We start from the raw sequence: 20,026 nt of genomic DNA, 5'->3' as shown, positions 1-20,026 counted from the left end.
CATAGTGTCATTAAATTGGTGCAGTATTCCCACAATAAAAAAAAGTAATATTTTATTTATTAGTTGGTTTAACACTCAAAATTCCTGGATTGCATCATGTTTGATTTATACAAGTGAAATAGCTAAACTTGTGTGTGTGTGTGTGTGTAGGTGTAGTATCAGACACCCCAAAAAGTGCACAAATAATCCAAATTATGAGACAACAAAAATGTATAAATGCAAAATAATTGGCCTTTTTAAAAAAAAAATAGAAGTAGTCAAAAAGAGATTTAAAAATCAAAGTTGTACTGTTGCGGTGACCCTAAAGGAGTTAGAAGTCACGTCTTCTAATCCTGCTAATCCTGCCTTGTTAATTGGTTTACAGCTGCCTCCAGCCTGCTCCATCTGTCTCCCCAGAGTCGCAGCTTACAGGACAGAAGGTGTCAGAAACGTAGGACCACTGCAGCATTCATGGATCAGACACTGATTACTATTCCTTGTCTTGCACTGCAAAAGGGTGGTGGGCTCCAGAGGCCGACATAAAGATGAGATCTGAGTTCAGAAACCAAACAGGAGGGATTGCTGTCAGTTTGGCCCTGCAATCCAGCACCTCGGCTTCTGCAGCCCTGCTGGCACAGTCAGGCTGTCACCCTCTGCTTGAACACTGCGCATGACTGCTCATCTGCCTCAGTGGCGTCTTATCCCCCCGCCCGGCCCCAGAGGCTCTTATTCTTGGTGAAATCGTGCTCACACTACAGAGGCAGAGACTCAAATCAACATGAGCTTTTCCGTTGAGGAGAGGGGCAGGCCGAACACCAAGGAGTACAGGGTGTTTTTCAGTAAGCACACAATTTTGAATCAACTGTTTTTTTAATGCAAAAAATTTTGATTTTATTGAAATGCGCATTTTATTATAGTTGTTTGAAAGACTTGTAGGTTCTCAGTTCTGTGTAGACAAGAGTCAGAGCTTTATTAAGAAAATGTCATACTTTTTATTAGTAAAAAGGGCTTAAGTGTCAACTTTTGTTATAGAAAACTCAGAGGGAAAATACATCTCACCTTTTCATGACATACCCATCTATGCAAATGAATCAGAGGTGAGCATCTTCTTTTAAACATGATTGCATTACAGGTTTAATTTAATTTCCCCTTGAGGTACTTTTCAACTATTTTGTATCAATTGGAGATCTTTAGTTGATTTCCAATTTCCCTTTATAAGCATGAAGCATCCTTTTTTTCTTCTTCTGTGTTTGGCTTTTTATTGTCAAAAATCAGTCGTGGTTATTATTTTATCCCATGTACTCCCACTATGAAGCATAATTAGGCTGAAATTGGAACATTAACTCCATCACTTATAATAAAAAAAAAAAAAATGAAACAAAACTTTAAAACACAGACTATGAAAAACAATCTCATCATCTAAACTTACTAGTTGTCAATTAATAATATTCTATTTATCTGTATCATTTTCTGTTTTTTTCAATATTGTTTTTCTATGTATAATTTTGTAAAATGAATCAGATCATTTTACTAGAAAAATTGAATAAATAGTTCAGATGGCTTCAAAACCACAATTCAAAAAGTTTACCAACTCTATTTTTTCGCAGAATATTTTCCACGCTGTTGTGGAAGTTCCGAGATGGACAAATGCAAAGATGGAGGTACACTTTTACATATTTACTTTTGTTATAGCTTATGACTTTATTACAGTTTGCATGACATGTACTTTTCAACAAAATGTAGCTTAAATCCAGGTAACTGTTAGCAGCTTTTGTGTGTTCAAATCTCACAGATTGGCACCAAAGACCCTCTCAATCCACTGAAACAAGATGTGAAGAAGGAAAACCTTCGTTATGTGGCCAATGTGTTTCCCCATAAAGGTTATATTTGGAATTATGGAGCGATTCCACAGGGAAGCCTCGTTTCCAATAAAAGTTGTGACAACAGAAGACCTGTCTGGTTCATCTTTTTGATGAAACCTTTTGTTATTTTCTTTTAAAACAGACGTGGGAGGACCCCCACCACCAGGACAGTGATACAGGATGTGTTGGAGACAATGATCCCATTGATATTTGTGACATAGGAAACAAGGTGTGAAAACACGAGGATCTTCAGATCGCGCAGCTGGAGTCTGTTTTTAGAGTCCAGAATGCTATTTTCAGGTGTGCTCTCGAGGAGAAATCATCAAGGTGAAAGTGTTGGGGACTCTGGCTCTCATTGATGAGGGGGAAACAGACTGGAAGGTCATTGTGATCAATACTGAGGACCCTGAAGCCGGAGAGTTTCACAGTAGGTGCAGCCTGAAATACGCATTTGCTTGTGATGTCATGGTTACCCAAACGATCTGAAATGCAGATTTTCTCGATGACGTTTGTTTGCAGATATTGATGATGTGAGGCGACTGAAGCCGGGGTATCTGGAGGCAACTGTTGATTGGTTCAGAAGATACAAAGTTCCAGATGGAAAACCTGAAAACCAGTTTGCTTTTAATGGGGAGTTCAAAGACAGGGTATTGTAAAGCAGTACCAAAATAAAAGCTCAAAATATATTTTTTAGTCTTTTATTAACACAAAATTGTAATTCTTTGTAAATATAATGTACAAAAACCTTTTTTTTTCACAGGATTTTGCCATAAATACAGTGAAGAGTACACATGAGTTTTGGAAAGCACTGATTTCTAAGCAAACCAGCGCTGGCGAGTTAAACTGGTGAGCAGCAGGAAAACCAGTCCTGCTGTAGCGCATTTAATGAATGTTTTTAAAAGTGGTTTTTACAACTACAATGTTCTGCAAAGATTGATCAAAGTTTGGTAGACAGTCATTTATTCATATAAGAAGAGGATGTGTGATAGCCTTTTTTTGTCATTGTGTCCAATCAGCATGAACACTGGAGTCTCAAACAGCCCATTTCGCTGCTCTTCTGAGGAAGCAGAGTCTGTAGTTAAATCTGTAAGTCCATTGGATTTTCTGATTCATTTGATCAGTTTAAAAATAGTGACACAGCAATCGTTGATGTGATTTCCACAGACATGTGATTCTGGACCTGAAGATCCTGTTCCAAGTTCAGGTGAGTGTTTTTGAAATTTAATCAAACTAATGTCTATACCTGCAATGTTTTTATTCCAAATCCTTCATGAATGATTTTTCTTTTTTTTCCCCAGTTGACAAATGGTTTTACTATGAATAGTAAGGTTCCAAACACTCACTCATGATGAAACATGAAGATCACGGGATAGCAGTCGTCTGCATTATGGCTTCTTATTGGACTTGTTAACAAGCATAGCAAATACAGCATTAAAAACGAATGACACACGTCTGAGCTGTCTGTTGTCTTTATTTTATACAAACCTTTGTTAAGTTATTTTCTACACAGTTTCTAACTGTAAATGAAAATGCTTTACAGATGGGGGGAACTTTAGGTTGAATTTAAAACAAACAAATAAATGAAATGTCAATTTTTTTAACGATGAATTATAAATTGCAAAGTGTATTTTCATTAAAATTGTGGTAACAAAAGCCCATGGCAATTTCATACAATTGATTTAGTTTTTATTAGAAATGTTACTTTTTTTTAAATCTAAGTTTAACATATATTTTTCTATTGAATTCAAAATTGCAAAAATCATTTTCAAATTGCAAGCCTGAAATGTGAAATTCATAGTGAATTTACATTTGTAAAATGCATTTCCATATATTCCATCAAAGGATTCCAAACCAACTTAAAAAATTAAAAAAAGTGGCATTATTGCACATTTCTAGCTTTGTTCAAATAAAATAAATATATAATTAACCCCAAAGATGTTTTATAGATTACACAGTTAGCTTTTGGCCATTAAAAAGATCAATCATTTATAAATTAACTGCTATTTAAAAACTACTAATATGGTTACATCTTAAATAGATTGTATACATCCATGTACTTTTTTCATTAATTCTTTGCTTCATTTTTGTTGCTTGAATTAAATCAATAAATTAGAACTTTTGACCGTTTTCATTTCTTATGAGATTTATTTAATTTAAATATAAAATAGCCAAAGAAGAAGCCCACAATGTCTCTCGTGCAGAAGTCTTTTATTCAGAAGAAGATTAAGCTAAAAAAAAAGAAACAACAATTTCAAAGATTAACAGTATTTTATGAAAGCTTCAAACTCAGCAGTTTTGGTTATACAGAGAATTAGCTTTCCATTAGTCACTGGACCTCTTAAGAAAAAGACACAGAGTGGCCCCGAGTGATACAAATCTCCTTTTTGTTCTCTCAAGGGGCTAACTACGACTCTTAGGACTTCTCCCTTTGTGGATCAATTGTGTTCGAACCCTGCTGCAGAAGCAGGATCTGCTTGTAATTGTTTTTTTCTGAAGTACAATGTGAGCTACAGGGGTGTGTCTGCAGGTTGATGCAGAAAAGCATTAGGGAAGGGTCAAAAGGTCAATCATTGTTAACTGAAAGCAACAAAATCCTTACAGAAAAAAAACAGTCTATTCTACAACGTGTTTCTGTAGGTTTGAATTTCCTTATTAGCTGCAGTAGCCTCGATATTACATTACTTGTAGTTTAAATTTCTGGTTGAATCACTAATTTTTCATGACAAACGTGTTTACTGCAAAAGATGGGGATAATTATTTCTGTCAAGTGTATAATAATTCAAAGCTAAAAACAAAAAAAATCAGAAAATTCTTAAAATTTAGTTGTTAAAAATTCGTTTTTGCTTTTTTAAATCATAGGATAAAACTCAAAATGTCTGAGAAGGATGAAATGATTAAGGCGCTTAAACTTTACCGGAGTTTACCGGAGGGGGGCGCTGCTACTCACTGGTCACCCGAAAGACGCTCCAGTTTGAAGCACAAAGAAGAAGAAGACGTGTGTTTCCTAGGAGATCATTGACACCACCGAGAAGGCTGTAGGTAAGTGAGCGAAACAGGAGGAATTCTTCTAACGACATTTTCCACTACTAACACCTCATATTACCGAGTAAACAGACTGGTTATCAACCAGTATGTTGTCTCACTCTGGAATGATTTCTTAACGAGGTTAGATGTTTAACACAAGCTAAAATGCCAATGCTAGCTTGCCATATAGCCATTGCTTTCTCGCATATAGCCTGCAGACGCGTCTGCTTATTAATATAGCTGGTTAGTCTTATAAACATCTAAAGGAAAAAGCTGCACACAGGATGTAAAGTTAACACTCTGTTATTTTACCTGTTTTAATGTCAGTGTTTTGAACTTTTCAAACTAGCAAACATAGTGAATTATTTCTCAGATGTGCCAGGAAAAGGAAATTAATCCGACCTTCCCAATACCTGAACCAGCTGAGCTAATGGAAACTGGAAGGAAAAAAAGGAAGGGACTGCTGTTATTGTAGCTGAATATTTAATTAAGACACTTTTGTATTTTAAATAGTCTACAAAAGTTACAGAATAATCCTTAAAGATCTTATATTTTGAATATGTACTTACTAACTGTGAATGAAATCAATCAAAGGATTTCCTAGGATGTTTTTCTGTGAATAAATTATGTTTTATTATAATAGTATGAGTTGTGATGAGCTGCTTGTCTTGTTTCAGGCAGAAACTGACAACATGTCATTTATTTTTGACTGGATCTACAGGGGATTTAGTAGTGTTTTACAATTCTTAGGTGAGTAATTTTTGAGCTAAATAAAACAATCAAATAAACAATGTTCAAGTGGGAAGAAAATACAAAAAAAAACACAAATCACATATATTTTTAAAAGTAGACTTTTCTCTTTTCTGACTTCCTTCAGGGCTCTACAAAAAGAGCGGGAAGCTGGTGTTTCTTGGTCTGGACAATGCGGGTAAAACAACTCTATTGCACATGCTCAAAGATGACCGACTTGGCCAGCATGTTCCAACTCTGCATCCAAGTAATAACTTTGAATTATCTGTGATCCCCCCCTGTTGTATATCAGGGTTCCCATTTTTGTCATAACACTTTTATAAAGAAAAATCACACACACTGCTCACACACTCCTAAAAATATATTTTGCTTAGACTGGTAACAGGTTTTTGTAACAAATGTCTTCTTTTGTTGGTGCTAAATTTTAGATTATTTTGTCTCTAGCATTATGTTTGTCCAACCTGTAGGTGTTAGTCCAACCTGTTAGGGGATAGTATAGTAGGGATCATGTTATTTTTTGCTAAATCCCATGTTCCTAGCCTTTCTCGCACTTGAGAGGCATTTAAAAGTCTTCTATGATTTATTTTTCTTTTCTCAAAGCGTCTGAGGAATTGACAATCGGTGGAATGACATTTACCACGTTTGACCTGGGTGGACATGTACAAGGTGAGATTTGTCTTCACAGGTGAAGACAAAATTATACGCTCCAGAAAAAACTTTAACTTTAAGCAACTTACACAACTGAAATTTTAAAAAATGTTATTTAGAACAGAAATGACAAGACTAAATGTTTTGAACCCACCTCCTTACTTCATTTTGAGCCAAATTCTTTCAGTCTCAACATAAAAAAAGTGTTCATGTATTTTTATACACTAATTGTCAAATGTAGGGCATTAAAGCATAACAATTCAAACTTCATAGCTGATTTAGTAGTCTTTGTGCAGGCGTTCTGACATCTTGACAGCAAACAAATCTTGAGATCAAAGATCTGATGCTGCCACAAGGTGTCTCTAAAGGCCCCTTTATGCTTTTTTCACATAAATTACAGGTGATGGCTGCTGAGAGATCAAAACCTTTCATACTGAGATTTGAAACGCAGGTCGACCTTGAGAGTAGTGAACGTGAGCTGAGTGGGGTAGCACAATGTGAGAAAAACATGTTATATGCTCCGTCATTGCTCCATATTTTTAATGGCAGAAGGAATTGCTGTAGGTGAACTCATTGAGGTGTAGTTTTCATGCCGTTCTGCTTTTAATTTTACTCTAAACATTTCCTTAAAATGATAACTACAGAGTAAAAAATGTATTCTTTTAGGATTGTGGATTTGGATATGTAATATTGAAAACATGGTGAGGTTGCTAAAGATGCAAAAAGCCCCAAACCTATCATGCAGAACCCAACACATTTATGTTATTTGGCTTTAATTAAGTTGGAAGTGACATCTAATGAAAAACTGATCATTTATTCTTAAGCTGTGACCCAAAAAACTGTTTCATTTTTATTTGTTTGCAGCTCGGAGAGTTTGGAAAAACTACCTGCCTGCAGTGAATGGAGTGGTCTTTCTTGTGGATTGTGCGGATCACGATCGACTTCCAGAATCAAAAGTTGAGCTAGATGTAAGATGAAATATAACATTCAAATGTCTGAACTATTAAATAGACCTAAAATGTGTTTATTTTTTAGGCTCTTCTTGGAGATGAGACCATCGAGGATGTTCCTGTCCTAGTGTTGGGCAATAAAATTGACCGTCCAGAGGCCATCAGTGAGGGAGGACTGAGAGGAGCATTTGCTCTGGATGGTCAAGTCACTGGAAAGGTCAGCATGTCAGGATCACAGACATATGGCAGGATACGTAGTTTTTTTCTTCTTAAATCTTCTCTTTTTTATCAACAGGGAAACATCCCCAGGAAGGATCTGAATGCTCGCCCGCTGGAGGTGTTCATGTGCAGCGTGCTGAAAAGGCAGGGCTACGGGGAAGGGTTCAGGTGGTTATCGCAGTACATTGACTGACACGGAGACGCTCAGCTAAAGAGCTTTACAAAGAACCACAACAAAGATTGTAAACCTGAGCAGGTTTTAGGGACAATTGTTGCAAATTGTGAAAACAGTTACCTAAAAGTGTTATTAAAGTGAAAAAAACAACAAAAAAGAACGGCGTATTTTTAGCTAATCATAAACGCTTTTTGGATGAATGAGGAACTGGGCTTTGTTGCAGAAAAGTATAGATTTATTAGCTAATTAGAGCTGACATGTAAGGACTGAGTGAATTAATGTTAATTTAACTTCTAATTAAGACTGCTATGTTATAAATAAATAAAATACGAATGTCGAATAACTAGCGATGATGATGAACTAACTTTAGTTGATTCAAATGATTAATAAACAGACTGCCTTTTAGGCAAACAAGCCAAACATGTTTGTTATTTACTCGATAAGAAATTGAAATAACACTTAGTGAGGAAAAAGCCAAATTGACATCAAATTTAATTCTCATTAAAAATATCTAAATTTCAAACAAAAGCACAGGTACATTGATTTATGTGTCTTGAGGTATGAAATCTTTGGCCCCATTGTGTTCGGAACATGCGGAGCTCCTTTGATGCAGGCAGCTACCTTCAAATGCATTTGGAACACGTCCTAATTATTTTTGACTTTGAGGTGTTCATTGCGGATTTGAAGGATGAGTCGTTCCTGCCGATTCTGCTGTCTGTGCGAGCGTCCCCGTTTCACCCAATCATAAAAGCTGAAATTATGACTGGCATTTAAAATGTCAGGAAGCAATAAACTAGAATGGCCAGCTGTGCTGTAACAGACATCTCCACTGTTGTGAGAACCATAAAAATATATGTCATTCTTATTCAATCCGTCTCGTTAGACTTTTCCAAAACAAGAACCTGTCACATCTCGTTGCATATTTGAACATCTCTTTTTAAACAGGAGATGTGAGTAGATATAACACAGGAATACTCTTTTAGTAGGTCTGCTTTCCAGCACAAACAAGATGTTCAAGCTGCTAATGTACTTTTTGATCATCTAAAGAGATGGGAGAGTGCACTTTTAAACATAAGCAGAAGTTCAAAATAAATGGACTAAGTGTTTTTTTTCAGGGTTTATGCATAAAAATATACACATATTTAAGATAACCTGCTTAAATTATAACTTGCAATGGAAAGAAATACAAGAAAAATATGCAACATTTGTATATTTCTTTTGTGTTTTTTTTTTACTTTTGTATTAACAGGGTACCATTTGTTTGTAGGTTTATGTGCAGGGTTATATTTATATCAGAGAGAAGCTTATTGTGCTGTTTTTATACGAGAGTATATTTATTAAGATGCACTGTAGTATTTGATGTTCCTTTTTCGTTCAAGTTTTCTGCAATATTTGCTAAAGTAGTATATATTTTATTGTGTATAAAGGATTGATCAAGTTTGGTGCAGCTAAAACAAAGCAAGTCTAATAAAACCTGTCTGTAATGTAGTTGCTGTGTTTCATTCATTTCAGTCAAAAATAAATAAATAAAAACGTTTTTTTAATGGGACATTAATTTGAAGTCTTTTTGTAAAAATGAAACAAGAGTTTAGAAAATAAAATATTCAGTTTTGATGTTTTATCTCAAGCTACAAATATCCAAAAAGTATTTTTTGTAAAGTAATTGATAAGTCTGAGGCAAGAAAAAAAACGTGATTTAGTATGATAACATCTAATTTTAGTCTTTTGAGATGCTCAACAACAAGTACGCTTTTTTAATGCACTGCTAAGAAAAGCTTCTACAATTGAATCCTAATTTTTCATTATTTTGGCAAATACATCATATAAATATATATTATGGATTCTAAATGTCTTTAGCATAAGGAACAGGAATGCTCAGACCTGCTTTCTTTTATCTCCAAAACTCTGCAAATGTTATCAAAATATAACAAAAATTGAATGAATAAACATGTAATTTGGCTGCAACGCCTTTATTAGTAAAGTGCTCAGCATAGAAGTACATTCTTACTAACATGCAATACTAGAAACAAACATTTGGCCTATCAATAGCATGAGTAAAGACTTGGAAACAATATTTTTTTGGAAAATAAAATCCCCAGTAAATTCAAGTACACAAAACTTCAAGTAATAATAAACACATAGTACAGTTACAGTTTCTAACTCAAAAATGAAAACTTGTGGCACATTCTTGATAAGGTTTCAGAATAAGCAACGGGTTGCGACTTTTAATGTGAAAGGACAGAGTTTGCACGCACTTCCTCTTAAGTTACCAGAAACCAATCTGCTGTGAGCTGTGGTGAACCTGGACCCTAAAAGCAGAACTTTGAACTTTTTAAAATAACCTTTGCTGACTTTGCAGTTCTTTTTACACCAAATGATATTTACATACATGGTGTGAAATGCACTGATTTGCTTTAAAAACAGTTTGACATTTTAGCCAAAATGCTTATTTGCTCAAATCAATTAGAATATTTGTAACTTATCAAAGAGTGTTGACCCCAGCGGCCACAGAGAGGCAGCAAAGACTTTGAAGAAAGCAGAAAATTCAGGTTTCAAACGGTTCAAAGAGTTGAACCATCCAGGTTGAAGCATCATTCACAGCATTTCAACATCTGTTTTTAATCTGAATGTCTTCATCCCATATTTAACCCCAAACGGGGCTGAATCTGTCGCCCCTAAAATAAATTATAATCCCATCAGGAAAAGTGTCAAACTGTTCATTTGAATGGAAATCCCACTACAAAGCATCATGGTAAAACACAAAATTACTCGTAATCTCCATATGGATGAATTGTGAAAAGACAAGGTAGAAATTTGAATGAATTGAAGCTATCTTGGTGCAAACCTCGGATGTTTTTGTCTTTTCTTCGCATAAAAACACACATTTTATTCCTTTAGAAACAGACAATTAAATAAAGCGATAAACAGCCGACAAAGAAAGTAAGAAACAAACAAAATAAGGGCATCATCTCAATGCCGAGACCACAGGAGCTCCTGATCCTGTCGCAATCTGACTCCTAAAACGGTTTTTTCCTTATGAAAAGAGCCAATAATTTCCAAGGCAGCTTGCTCTCATACTAGTTCTACCAGATGTATCCTCCATCGTCTGCATCAACTTCCTCCTCCTCTTCCTCCTCGGCCTCCTCCCCAATGTCTTCTGCCTCCTTCTCCTCTTCATCCTCCCATCCGACTCCGCTCCCAAAATCCCCAGAATATCCAGCCACTTCATCTGAAGGTACAAATAAACATATTATCACCAAGAAAAAGCTAAATAAATCTTTCTTTCTATTTTTCTTACTTGTGATTTTTACAAAAAATAGCTGACTCAAAGGTGTAAAGAAAAAAAAGTCCCTATTCTGACAAACAGACTTTGGAAAATAAACAATTTTTTTGAGAATTTTCTGCTGCGAGACAGAAAGCAGTGAGCTTCAAAAATACATAGTTAAATGATTTACAAGTTTGTAAATGTTAAAGTGTAAAGACTTGTTGGATGAGGCTCACAATACTTAGAGCAGACACACGTTTTTAAATTATTCATTCAAACCCATGAGATAAATAGAATGTAAATGTCAAATCACCTTTAGAAATATCAGGTTTTATAGTTCTTTCTTAAAAATGAGTCATAGATTAATAAATAAACGAAGGTAGACCAGTGACATTTTAGCATAAAAAGCTTTTCCAAAGCAATTCTTGTCACTTTTTATTCAAAATGTTTTTCTTTTTCAGTATGCACTGATTGGTCGATACTGCTGGAGTTCAGGCAGAGTGTCATTCCTTCTTTCTGGCCTGTCAAACTGGCCACTAATCTTTCATTATGCAAATTTACTTCCCACTGAAGTCTTTAAGTAACGGAGCAAAGGGCCAGACTGCAAATTTGACACCACCGGCACATTAAGTAAGTGCATTGTGGGAGAATGATTGCCTCTTTTGTTGAAGCCTTGGGTCCTTTTTTTTTTACAAACACGAACATTAAAAGAGGATAAAAGACGACTTATTTATTTAACGAATAAAGACTGAAACACCAAGTGAAGGTCTTTTTTCTAAACAGTTTGAGAGGAAAATGGAGCAGCGTCTTGCATTTTTTTTTTTTTGCTGCTCAGCTCTTCGATGCAAGCCATTTTGAGCGCCGCAAGGCCATCTTCTTACCACAGTCGGGGTTGCCGTGGATTCTAGAGCCCATAATCTCTCCACCGTGCTGGTCGACACACCAGCACTCCCCTCGGCTCTGGTCGCACTGCACTTTTCTATAGTAGCCGTCCTCATCGCAGCTGGGGATGTAGATCCCTGCAAAAACGCTCAGACTCAAATATGCTTCTTTCACCAACACGGTGTGGTTGTGCCTCATGCTGAGGCCTGAGATAAGCAAGAATTTCATAACTTTTGGGCATAAAAAACATTGTGAATTTGAAATCCTGTTGGGGGATGTGTTTTCATACAGGAAGTTAATGCGGAGGATTTCCCAGCGGTGCAAAAATAACACGTTCCTTCCTCAAGGACACTTTTGTCAAAAACTTCAGAACTTCAATAACCCTCACACCCACCCACAGAGAAAACACAAGAGGTCAGATTAGTGAGCCTCAGGGATGGAAGAAAAGCCCTCTTTAACCCCTCACTTTGAGTCTGATTTCTTTAATGAGCCCCCCCAGGTTTCTTCTCTGAATTTCCAGGGACTTTGTTGGAAAAGATCAACCTGGAAAGGGAGTAAAAGGTTGACACACCCGTATATACAGCCTGACACGGCTTTGAAAAGAATCAGAGCTACAAAAAAGAGATGAGTTATGCTCTGAAAGAGCTTTTGATTGGTACGTGTAGCATTTATAAATGCATTGCAAACGTCAGGCGATGTAAACAAAAACAAAAAAATAAATAAAAAAGAGTATTCACCGGGCTTCTTCTTGGCCGCCTCCTGCACTTGGATCCTCTCCAGCTCAGCGAGGCACGGCGGCTCTGCGGGAATCAAAGCAAAAAAAAAAAAAGTGATGACGGACAAAAGTGCTCCCTCAAACTTTATCTCAATCAGTACTCGTCATAATTATACTTTTTGCTCATATTGATCTGTTTAAAAAGTCTTCTGTTTCATCGCCATGGTGTGTGATTGATTGAGAGCTGAGATGAAAGGACATGGAGGAAGTCTGAGAAGGAAATGAGAAGCATCTTTGGAGAACACAGAATAAAAACAAAAGACTTTTTATTGAACCTAAAGGTAATATATCTTTTCAAATGAATTGTGGATCTTCATAGACATATCTTGAGACATAAACAAAATTAGCAGAAATAAGCAGTTTTGTTTACTTCTTCCTCATTTGACAAAGCATTGATGAACTAGTCACTTTGATCTATTGTGTGCAGGTTAAACTCTGGATCAATGCAGTGATCAAATGGGGTTACCTACAAACTCATCCTGTATTTATTTGGTAAAGGTCAAATGGTGCAGATACAGCACATATGTAGGTGTTTCCATGGAAACGCTTAATTACAATAAATAATGAAACAGAAAATGAAGATTGTAGATCCACAAATAAGCTATTTCTCTCCGCATTTGGGATCAATTCATTGACGTTTATTTCAGTCTTTGTTAAATAATAATCAACCTGTTATAAATTTTGTTTTAAATATTCAGCTATAAAAAAACAAAATCCTAGCAGAGGGAGAAAAGATCCTCCAGCGGTGCTCTGGAGCCGCAAAAAACACCCGGAGAAAGCTGTTTTGACAGCTGCACAAATCAATTCGTGGCTTCTTCCTTGGAGAATTAGTAGACAGAAATTGATTTGCAAACCCGTCCTACATTCAAGTCAAGGACATAAAATGAGTTTAGTCAAAGCCTGCATTGTAGGAGGAAGTTGTTTTCATTTGCAAAGACATGTAAGAGCTGAAGAGATAAGATCTGCTTTATTTTGTAGTCTTTTGCAAATACAAGACTTTAACTATATAAACCTGCAAAATCAGAATGTGATGGATAAAAAGTACTTGATTTACATAACGTTTACTATCAGGGACATACAAATACAGTTTCAGGAGGAGTAAAAGTAAACTATTTTTTGGCCAATTTTGCTTTCAAGAACATAAATAATTTACATCTTAATTCAGCTGGGTCCATTATATGGTCACATTTTGTTTGAATCTCAACTACATAAAGCAGTTTTTGCTACTTAAAAAAAAATGTATGTTCGTATTTGCTGAATATAAAATTATTTTGTTCTGCTCTTGGAGTAGCAAGTGGAGGAGGTTAATGCCAGTGCATCCCCCTTTGCAATTCTTTCTGATGTAGTCGTGCTTTTATCTCATCCATTAAGACTTCTAACTCAAAATAGATGCTGCACTTTCAGTGGAAATCCCTTCACTCACTTTCTCTCCAGAAGCAGAGGCACCACTCGGCTGTGGAGACCTTTCCGTCCTTGTAGCTGTCACACGAGTGGAAGAAGGGTCGGATGCAGACTTCGTATTTTTCCAGGTTAATAGCAGCCAGCTCGGCTTGGTCTAGATACAGGTCACTGTTGGTGTCCAGCTTTGAAAACATCCAGCCAATGGAGTCCTTGCAGCTCGCGATGAGGCTCCTCTCCAGCACTATCAGTAAAAGTCACACAATTATTATCTGTCCAGTATTTCTTATGTAAACAGCTGATATAAAGAGATTGTTGTGAGGTCAAAAAGTGCAGAGACTTGTTTTCCCACCAGAAACAGTGCCGGTTCCGGGTTGGCCAGACTTATTCTGCTTTGCGTTTCCATGAAGGAGTTGGAACCAGTCTCTCAGGCGGTCACCCAGGTCTGCCAGGTCCTGGCCGGTGCAGCTCTCAGCTGGAACAGGAGATTCCACGGCTGAACAATTCTGCCACTGGACACTTGACACAAACATGACTCTATTCCACTAAAGGCAGAAAACAACTCACTGCTAATTTCAGTTTCAGACCTACTTTTTCATGAAGAAGTCCTGACTCATTTAGGAAAATTAAAGAAAGGATTAGATCAATTTTAAATTTAAAGAACCACGCCAGTGAAAATTATGTTTTTTGTGTGTTTTTGTGGCGTTTTTCTGATGATGGACAACATATACAAAGAAAGTTAAGCTAAAATTGCATTTCTAGAATTTTTCTGTATTCAAATTATTGTGAATTGGGAGCAGATGAAAAAATGCAGTTTGAAAAAGATTAAATTTGTGACATAGAAAATATGGTGGGTGGGGCACAAGCTCTCTGCTCTACTCCATTCTGATGCATCCACTTGTAGACGACTACATCCATGTACGTCTTTGTTTTACCCGCCTGAGCTGGTATCTGGCTCTAAACTGTACGCCTTGGAAGCTCCAATATTACTCACCATTTTTGTTGCACCGGTAATGTCAGGTTGGGAGTGTGAGGTGTTGTAAACTAGCAGGAGAGCACGTAAACAGAGAGCTCTCAGCAATGGGGAGGGGAATAGGGGCGAGGTTGTGGCTCTCTAGAAACTATGTTCTAGAAAACAACACTTTTTTGGGGGCTAAAAACGAAAAAAAATCATAATGAAAAAATCACTGGGAATGCATTAAAAATAGATCAAACAACGATCAGAATGGGACTTTAAGGAATTAAAAAAGCTCCAAATAAATTAAATAACAACTGCAGATGAAAAACAAGAGAAATATTTTGTCAGTTGACATTTTTGTATTCCCAAAAGCACAAACAATCAATAGTGTTTTGCTCCATTGATAGATGGTGTACACTTTAAATAATTAATTACTACACGATTGAAAGAGCAGTTAACCACATAGGGACATTCAGCCAACAATAATCTCTGCAAAAGGTCAGCATTGATCCCAACAGGCATTGACTGGATTAGTTCTAAACCGGAATCATGTCCTGCAGCTTTTCTTTTGTTTGTTTTTTTGGAAAAGCTGGACTCATTAAAGGGATGATGATATGATAACGGATAGGTTGACTACCAAAACCTAAACTTGCCTCGTTTCGTGTCAGAATTTGAAAGGGAGGACGTCACGCAGGGGCAGAATCCGGTGCACATGATGCTCAGGTCTTTGCCCGTGAGGCAAGCTTGCAGCTCCAACTTGCACTGTAAGAGAGGACAAGCAAGGCAGCTAAAGTATTTATGAGGGTGACCGTGGGAGAAAGATTACCCATTCAGATGAAACAGTGCACTTAGAGAAAGGCAGCCAGACTGAGCTGTCATATCCCACTGTCTCCTCGTGCAAGGTCAAAATTAAAAACTGTATATAAATCAATAAGAACCCTGAATATGGATTGGTCAACAGTGATGCAGTTGGAAACAACGTTCGTCATTAATCACAGCGCTGCTCCAAGCAGTGGCACTTGTCCTCCAGTGAGCGGTGATGAACTGCGCCGCCCTGCTGCGCCTGCATCCGTGTCAACGCAGCATGAAACAGTACTTGATTGGCCCCCTCTCATTATTTGAAATGACTTGTCCACTCTGTTGGGTTTTTTTTTTTGGTTTTCGTTTTGAGGTGAAACATTTCAGTAACCTGACGAAAGAAGATGAAAGAAGTTTTTTCTTTGGTTACCTGTGAAGCATAGTTGTGTCCATCAGAGCCACATACAGGAGAGGAAGCAGCCTCAGCACAAGGCGCACAGTTGCTTTCATGCCGTTCCAGCTGCTCTGATTGTTTGATTCTGCACAAGATGAAAAAAAAAGTTAAATTTAAGAAGAAAAACAAAGAAAAATAGCTCTCTGAAATATTGTACCATGGATAAAACTGCTATAGATTACTTTTTCCTCCACAAATGCTTCTGATAGTGCACATTTAAGTGCTGACATGGCACCTAAACATGGCTAACCAGGATGACTTATCATTTTGAATTTTTTGCTATGAAAATCATTTCTAGGCACGTAAGAATTTAGTGTGTGGGCTTGTAAATCCACTAATTGCTCCCAATCTTCCTCCATTTCCACCACTTTCCCGCAGCTGGGGGATTGGATGACCAAAATGAATTTACGCTGCTCTGTAATTTCACAGCTGAGCCTGAAACTTCAGCAAATACACTTCATTAATTTGTGTTCCTGGGCACGTCTCTCAGGAGTTCTTGGGCATTAAACGTAAAAATAGATCCGACAGGTCCCTCTTTGCCAAAAAAAAAAGAAGGGATTAACCAGAAACACTGATGCCTTAGAAACCCTATGTATTTATGTAATAGAATCAGAATGAGATGTAGGCACAGACTTAAAACCCAATTGTCTTTTAGTACACTGCAAAGCAATATTCGAAGCTTCTGAAATCTAAGGTTTATGAAAAATTTGGCAAATATTATCCAGCTTTCTGGGGTCAAATACAAAGTTTACAAGCTTTAGGCAGTAGCTGAAAACTGTTGTTTTTTTTTTAGCTCAACTGTCTGAGACACCCAATGCTTCCATATTTTGATGCTCATAACTATTCTTTTTCTTTTTTGCAAACAGACTGTTTAATGATTCAAAGGTGGCTTAGCGTGGCTGCTTATTACCCCGCCGCTGGACGTGGTTTCTCTCATCTATTTGGAGTGACTCTGTAAATGAGGCACTTTATAGGGAAAGATAAACGCCTGTCGCCACAGATAGACTTTGCAGGTAGTAATAATTCACTCCATTAATTCTTTTCAGACCGCAACCGTGCTCATTTGCTTTTCTGTCAAAGTGGAATAAACGAGTACAGGGGTAGATAAATGCTTTTCATTATGAATCGCAAAATAAAAGTAAAGAACTTTTTATTTATTTAAAGTGAAGCATTAGATTCCAGTGTTTGTGGTACCTCAAATTTGCCAAAATATGGAGGTCTCAGTTGTTTTCTTAATTGTTGAGAAAATAATGTATTTTCAACATGTTCAGAATGATGTTTATAACATGATCATTTGGAAGGTTTAAAGACCCAGAAAATTGATTTTTTTTGTGTTTTTAACATGTTCTTGGGTATTTTTCTGTTGATAGAGGGAGTTTATATAGGAAAATAAGCTTAAAATTGCATGTATTGCACCAATAATATTAGTTTGGGGGGTGTGAGGGGTCATAAGCCTCAGGAGAACACGTAAACAGATAAGTGACGTGAAATGAGGGCGGAGTTGCTCTGCACCAACAGGTTATTTCTTTTGGCTAAAACAGCATGATCATGGGATCACTTTTAGCATTGATCAAAAGATGATGGGACTGAGTCTTTAAGACGCAATAGCTTGTTTGGTGAGGCAATAAATGTAATAGTAATTACATTTTCGTTTTCCATGCAGAATTAAAACATATTCGATATAAAACTAAACTAAAAGCCTCTTTGACACATCTTTAGCTCATTCCCGAGTCACTTTAGACATGACAGTGTCAAACAAGATGCATTTCTATGCATCTTTTGACTTTTTTCCAGAGCAGACATTGTTCCACCATTAAAAAGCCCCATAAATTTGATGGATTATTGTTTGCCAGTAGCATTCCTTCTTTTGCTGCATGATGCGATCCAAATGCTGCCCTCCAGAAGTTTCGATCTCATGGCAAAATAAAGTAAAACACTTTTTTGTTTTTAATTTGAATCTTTGAGTGTTTCCAAATTTAGTAAATAGACCAAGTAAACTGCCCTATTCCAGAGCTTCATAAATACATCATAAAGTTATGTGTTGTCATCCTTGACACATCTTTTCTTCTCAAATCATTACAAAAAAGTCCAATCTGAAATCCTCCTCCACAAACTTAACGTAAACCACACTCCGATTGTAGGAATAAAGCCTCTCCGACCTGTGCTCCAGTTTTTTCCGACTGACACACATGGCCCTCTGGTAGCCCTGGGCGACGCACACCTTGTGCTGGCTGCATTTCACATTCTGGCACGGGTCTTTGGTGGTGTCGACGCCTGTGAACACAAAAGGACAAGGGCAGAAATGCAGATTTGTCAATCTGACTGGGACATACATGTTTTAGCCTTAAATCTCTATGTCAGCAGACAAACAGACATTCTGGCAACTTTGAGAAGACATGCTCTACAGATGGATGGTGATTACATAGAAACAGAAAATCTGCCTTTTTTGTCGTACATTCTTTGCACTGATGACCACAATGCAACAGAATAATCTTCTAAGCGAGTAGATGGAAAGGCCTCATAAGCTTCACAGTGAGAGAAATAACCTTGACAGGGTGCGAAAATTGATAAATTGATTTTGTTGTCTGCAATGCAAAAAAAACCAAAAAAAAAAACAACTTTGACACATAGCTGTCATGAATGAGGCAGCCCATCATCTACAGCACTGCCTGCAGCCTTCAACGGCTGTCTCTGACTGCGAGAGAACCTGACAGCACTGACTGAGCATCTCCTTTTCGTCTCACTTCCTTCATGTCAACTTCTCACTCTTTCCCCAGCACCCCGCTTCTTTCACACACAGAGACACTCTCCATCTTTGTCTCCTGCGTTCCCTCCTTCAGCTGCATCCCCAGCTGAACGGTTCAATACCGGGCTCTATTCTCACTGACGAACTGAGATGGAAATAGCTTGCTGTCCTCCACCCTCTATAGCCAACGGTCAATGCAGTCAATCGAAGAGAGGATGTTGCACCTCGCCAGTCTATTTGCCGGCTCGCTGGAGAAAACTCCAAGGCTCGAGATAATTTTAAGAGTGAGTGGCAGGCGGCGGCAGAAATTTAAGCCGTGAAATCCCGAGTCAGCTCCAAACAGCTGCTTTGGAGTCAAACATGGCGGTGGCCGACAACAAGATCAAGCAAACCCTGCAGCCTGAAAACTTCAGGAAGGGATAGTAGACTTTCAAGGAGACAGTGGATCATTTATGAGTCCTGGTATCATAATGTTTCATTTACTATATGGTGACTGCTGGTGCAGATGGATCATTTGCTTCTTGAAGAAAAATGTTTCAATTATTCCCATTTTTTGTCAGGACTTCTTCAGTTACAACAATGATCAAGGTCTTCTCAAATTTACTAAAAAAATAAAGTTTTCTAAAAATAGGAAACATTTTAAAATTTGCAGGTAAGTCAGGAGTGCTGAGATCTAGACTTAGGCCAAGAGTTTTGCAGAAAACAATGATGGATTTTCTCAAATGTACTTTAATGAAACTTCCTTTCTGTTCACCGTAAGTCTCATGAGGTAATCCTGCAGGATGTACCCCATTTCTGAACAGCAAGTAGCAATGCAAGCCTTTTGGCTGTAGGCTGATGAAATTGTGTTGTCACATTCTACAGCAGTGAAAGTAGAAGTGAAGCTAGGAACTTGCAGACACTTGTATAAAATATTGAAACACTAAATAATTACAGCAATTTAAACATATATATATTTTATAATTTAGCTGCAACAGGAGAGGTTCTCTGCCGTCTGCGTGCCTTGAATAACAGACCCGTTTATCTGCCTTATGAGCATTAACTCACACAAATTGACATGTTTGTGCACAGAAAAAACACAGAAAATACAGATACATTTCTTACTATTTGATATAAATTAATTTGTAACCTCTAAACTTCTTT

General features: G+C 37.2%; 3 protein-coding genes across 3 annotated transcripts in view; 2 read left to right on the top strand and 1 right to left on the bottom strand.

Annotated features, from left to right (window-relative positions):
- Positions 1 to 637: 637 nt before the first annotated feature.
- ppa1a (inorganic pyrophosphatase 1a) lies at positions 638 to 3,294 on the top strand. The gene is made up of 11 exons (XM_011488235.4): positions 638 to 818; positions 1,012 to 1,076; positions 1,587 to 1,640; positions 1,772 to 1,891; positions 1,984 to 2,070; positions 2,142 to 2,268; positions 2,361 to 2,488; positions 2,602 to 2,687; positions 2,858 to 2,927; positions 3,006 to 3,045; positions 3,140 to 3,294. The coding sequence occupies exons 1-11, from the start codon at positions 758 to 760 to the stop codon at positions 3,163 to 3,165; spliced, it is 864 nt and encodes a 287-aa protein (XP_011486537.1). The 5' UTR covers positions 638 to 757; the 3' UTR covers positions 3,166 to 3,294.
- A 1,502-nt stretch (positions 3,295 to 4,796) lies between these two features.
- sar1aa (secretion associated, Ras related GTPase 1Aa) lies at positions 4,797 to 9,154 on the top strand. Its single transcript, XM_004080416.5, has 7 exons — positions 4,797 to 4,880; positions 5,543 to 5,615; positions 5,743 to 5,862; positions 6,216 to 6,281; positions 7,128 to 7,231; positions 7,299 to 7,430; positions 7,509 to 9,154. Exons 2-7 carry the CDS (start codon positions 5,558 to 5,560, stop codon positions 7,623 to 7,625), a joined length of 597 nt encoding a protein of 198 aa, XP_004080464.1. The 5' UTR covers positions 4,797 to 4,880; positions 5,543 to 5,557; the 3' UTR covers positions 7,626 to 9,154.
- Positions 9,155 to 9,561: 407 nt separating this feature from the next.
- The window catches only part of LOC101159228 (SPARC (osteonectin), cwcv and kazal like domains proteoglycan 2), a 39,534-nt gene continuing 29,069 nt past the window's right edge, over positions 9,562 to 20,026 (bottom strand). Inside the window, exons 3-10 of the mRNA XM_011488237.4 lie at positions 18,297 to 18,411; positions 16,114 to 16,222; positions 15,539 to 15,647; positions 14,280 to 14,402; positions 13,953 to 14,171; positions 12,492 to 12,554; positions 11,754 to 11,891; positions 9,562 to 10,836 (exon numbers count right to left, since the gene is read on the bottom strand). Coding sequence (XP_011486539.1) covers positions 10,691 to 10,836; positions 11,754 to 11,891; positions 12,492 to 12,554; positions 13,953 to 14,171; positions 14,280 to 14,402; positions 15,539 to 15,647; positions 16,114 to 16,222; positions 18,297 to 18,411 — 1,022 coding nt within the window. The 3' untranslated portion in view covers positions 9,562 to 10,690. The remainder of the gene's footprint in view (positions 10,837 to 11,753; positions 11,892 to 12,491; positions 12,555 to 13,952; positions 14,172 to 14,279; positions 14,403 to 15,538; positions 15,648 to 16,113; positions 16,223 to 18,296; positions 18,412 to 20,026) is intronic.

The sequence above is a fragment of the Oryzias latipes genome, chromosome 19 (genome assembly GCF_053564925.1).
Source record: "Oryzias latipes strain Hd-rR chromosome 19, Olatipes_Hd-rR_3.1".
Classification (NCBI taxonomy): Eukaryota; Metazoa; Chordata; class Actinopteri; order Beloniformes; family Adrianichthyidae; genus Oryzias; species Oryzias latipes.
This window is presented reverse-complemented; position numbering and strand designations above follow the sequence as displayed.